Here is a 1,398-nt window from a genome sequence, read left to right as displayed (position 1 = left end):
ATCAAGGTGTCGCAATAACTGTAACTGTTTTCTTGTTCGCTGATTTTTTACTCTGCTTCCTGTTAATCGTATCTGCGATAAGTTTTGCGCCCGCTCCTCCTGCAAGAGTTGCACCTCCTGTGATTAAAGCTGCAGGTAGTGCCAATCCAGTTCCCGCTGCCAGTGCTACACCTCCAATCACTCCTCCTACACCTGCTCCCACCAAGGCTCCCATTTTAGCAGTCTTGACAAGTCTCTTTTGTTCATCCTTCCTTATCTTTATCTCCTCTTCTTGCCTTAATCTCTTGTCCTCCTCTCTCTGCCTCTCTTCTTCTTCCCAGATTTTCCTTTGAGCTTCCTGGTACATCTGATTTGTGTAATGCTCTCGTCTGTTGTCCTTCACCATTGTGTCTATCTTCCATAACAGCTTACTAACCTGTGCTTGATTTTCATTTGTGTTATCAAAAACCTGATAACCAGCTTTACACTGTTTGATTAGCTCATTCATCTGCTTGTTTGTTGTCAGAAACTCCTCTATAGATGTTTTCAACTGATCCCCTCTAGTAAAAAGAATGATGGTGTAATGTAAAGCATCTTCTCCAAAGTTCTCCTGAATCCATTTTACTGTGTTCTTCTCCTCAACTGTGAATCTCACATCCAGTCTGATGACCAGTAGAAACACATGAGGACCAGGAAGAGACATTTCTACACATCTCACTACTTCATCCTTCAGGTCTTGTTCACGCATTGATGTGTCACACACCCCTGGAGTGTCAATCACTGAGATAATTCTACCTTCTAGCCTCCGCTGATACTGTTGGCATTTTCCAGTCACAGATTCAGAACAAAATTCTTCTTTAAAAGCTTTTTGTCCCAGGATGGTGTTTCCTGTTGCGTTCTTTCCAGCTCCAGTTTTCCCCACCATCACAATTCTGAGATCTGACATGATTGAAGAAGATAACTTGTGTAAACAAATGCAATATGCATTATAATTAATTGATTTGCCCACTATTTTTATGTCCAAGTTTTTTTCTGTCATGGTGTCAATGACTGTGAATTCAAGCAACAGACATTGGAGATTTCTAAAGTTAATTTATTACAATTACTTTATTTGCCTCAGTAATGTCAATATAACGTGTCACATAGCCTATGATTGTCAACAGTAATGTTTTTATGAATAGATGTGACATACACAAAGTAGTGAATTCTTTGGTTCTGGGTCAAGATATATTTAAATGTGCAAAATATAAACATCAGAAGCACACCACAGTAGGCAACTTTACATGTCAAGTTGTGCATGTAAATAAAATAAAAATGGCAAAAACTCAGTCTCAGTGAATTATTTATCAAACAGCACCCTGGGTTTACTTTAAAAAAGTAGTTCACTTCCAGAACAAAAATGTACAGATAATGTACTCA

At 38.8% G+C, this 1,398-nt stretch overlaps 1 protein-coding gene across 1 annotated transcript; it reads right to left on the bottom strand.

Moving 5' to 3' along the window:
- Positions 1-114: 114 nt before the first annotated feature.
- LOC107736302 (GTPase IMAP family member 4-like) lies at positions 115-925 on the bottom strand (the record flags this gene model as incomplete). Its single annotated transcript, XM_016547752.1, has 1 exon — positions 115-925. A coding segment is annotated over exon 1 (811 nt), but the record flags the coding sequence as incomplete, so codon positions are not given.
- Positions 926-1,398: the final 473 nt, after the last annotated feature.

Source organism: Sinocyclocheilus rhinocerous, unplaced genomic scaffold (assembly GCF_001515625.1).
Source record: "Sinocyclocheilus rhinocerous isolate Xijiao unplaced genomic scaffold, SAMN03320098_v1.1 C36621958, whole genome shotgun sequence".
Taxonomy (NCBI): Eukaryota; Metazoa; Chordata; class Actinopteri; order Cypriniformes; family Cyprinidae; genus Sinocyclocheilus; species Sinocyclocheilus rhinocerous.
Note: the sequence above shows the minus strand (reverse complement) of the source record. Positions and strands in the feature narration are given on the sequence as shown.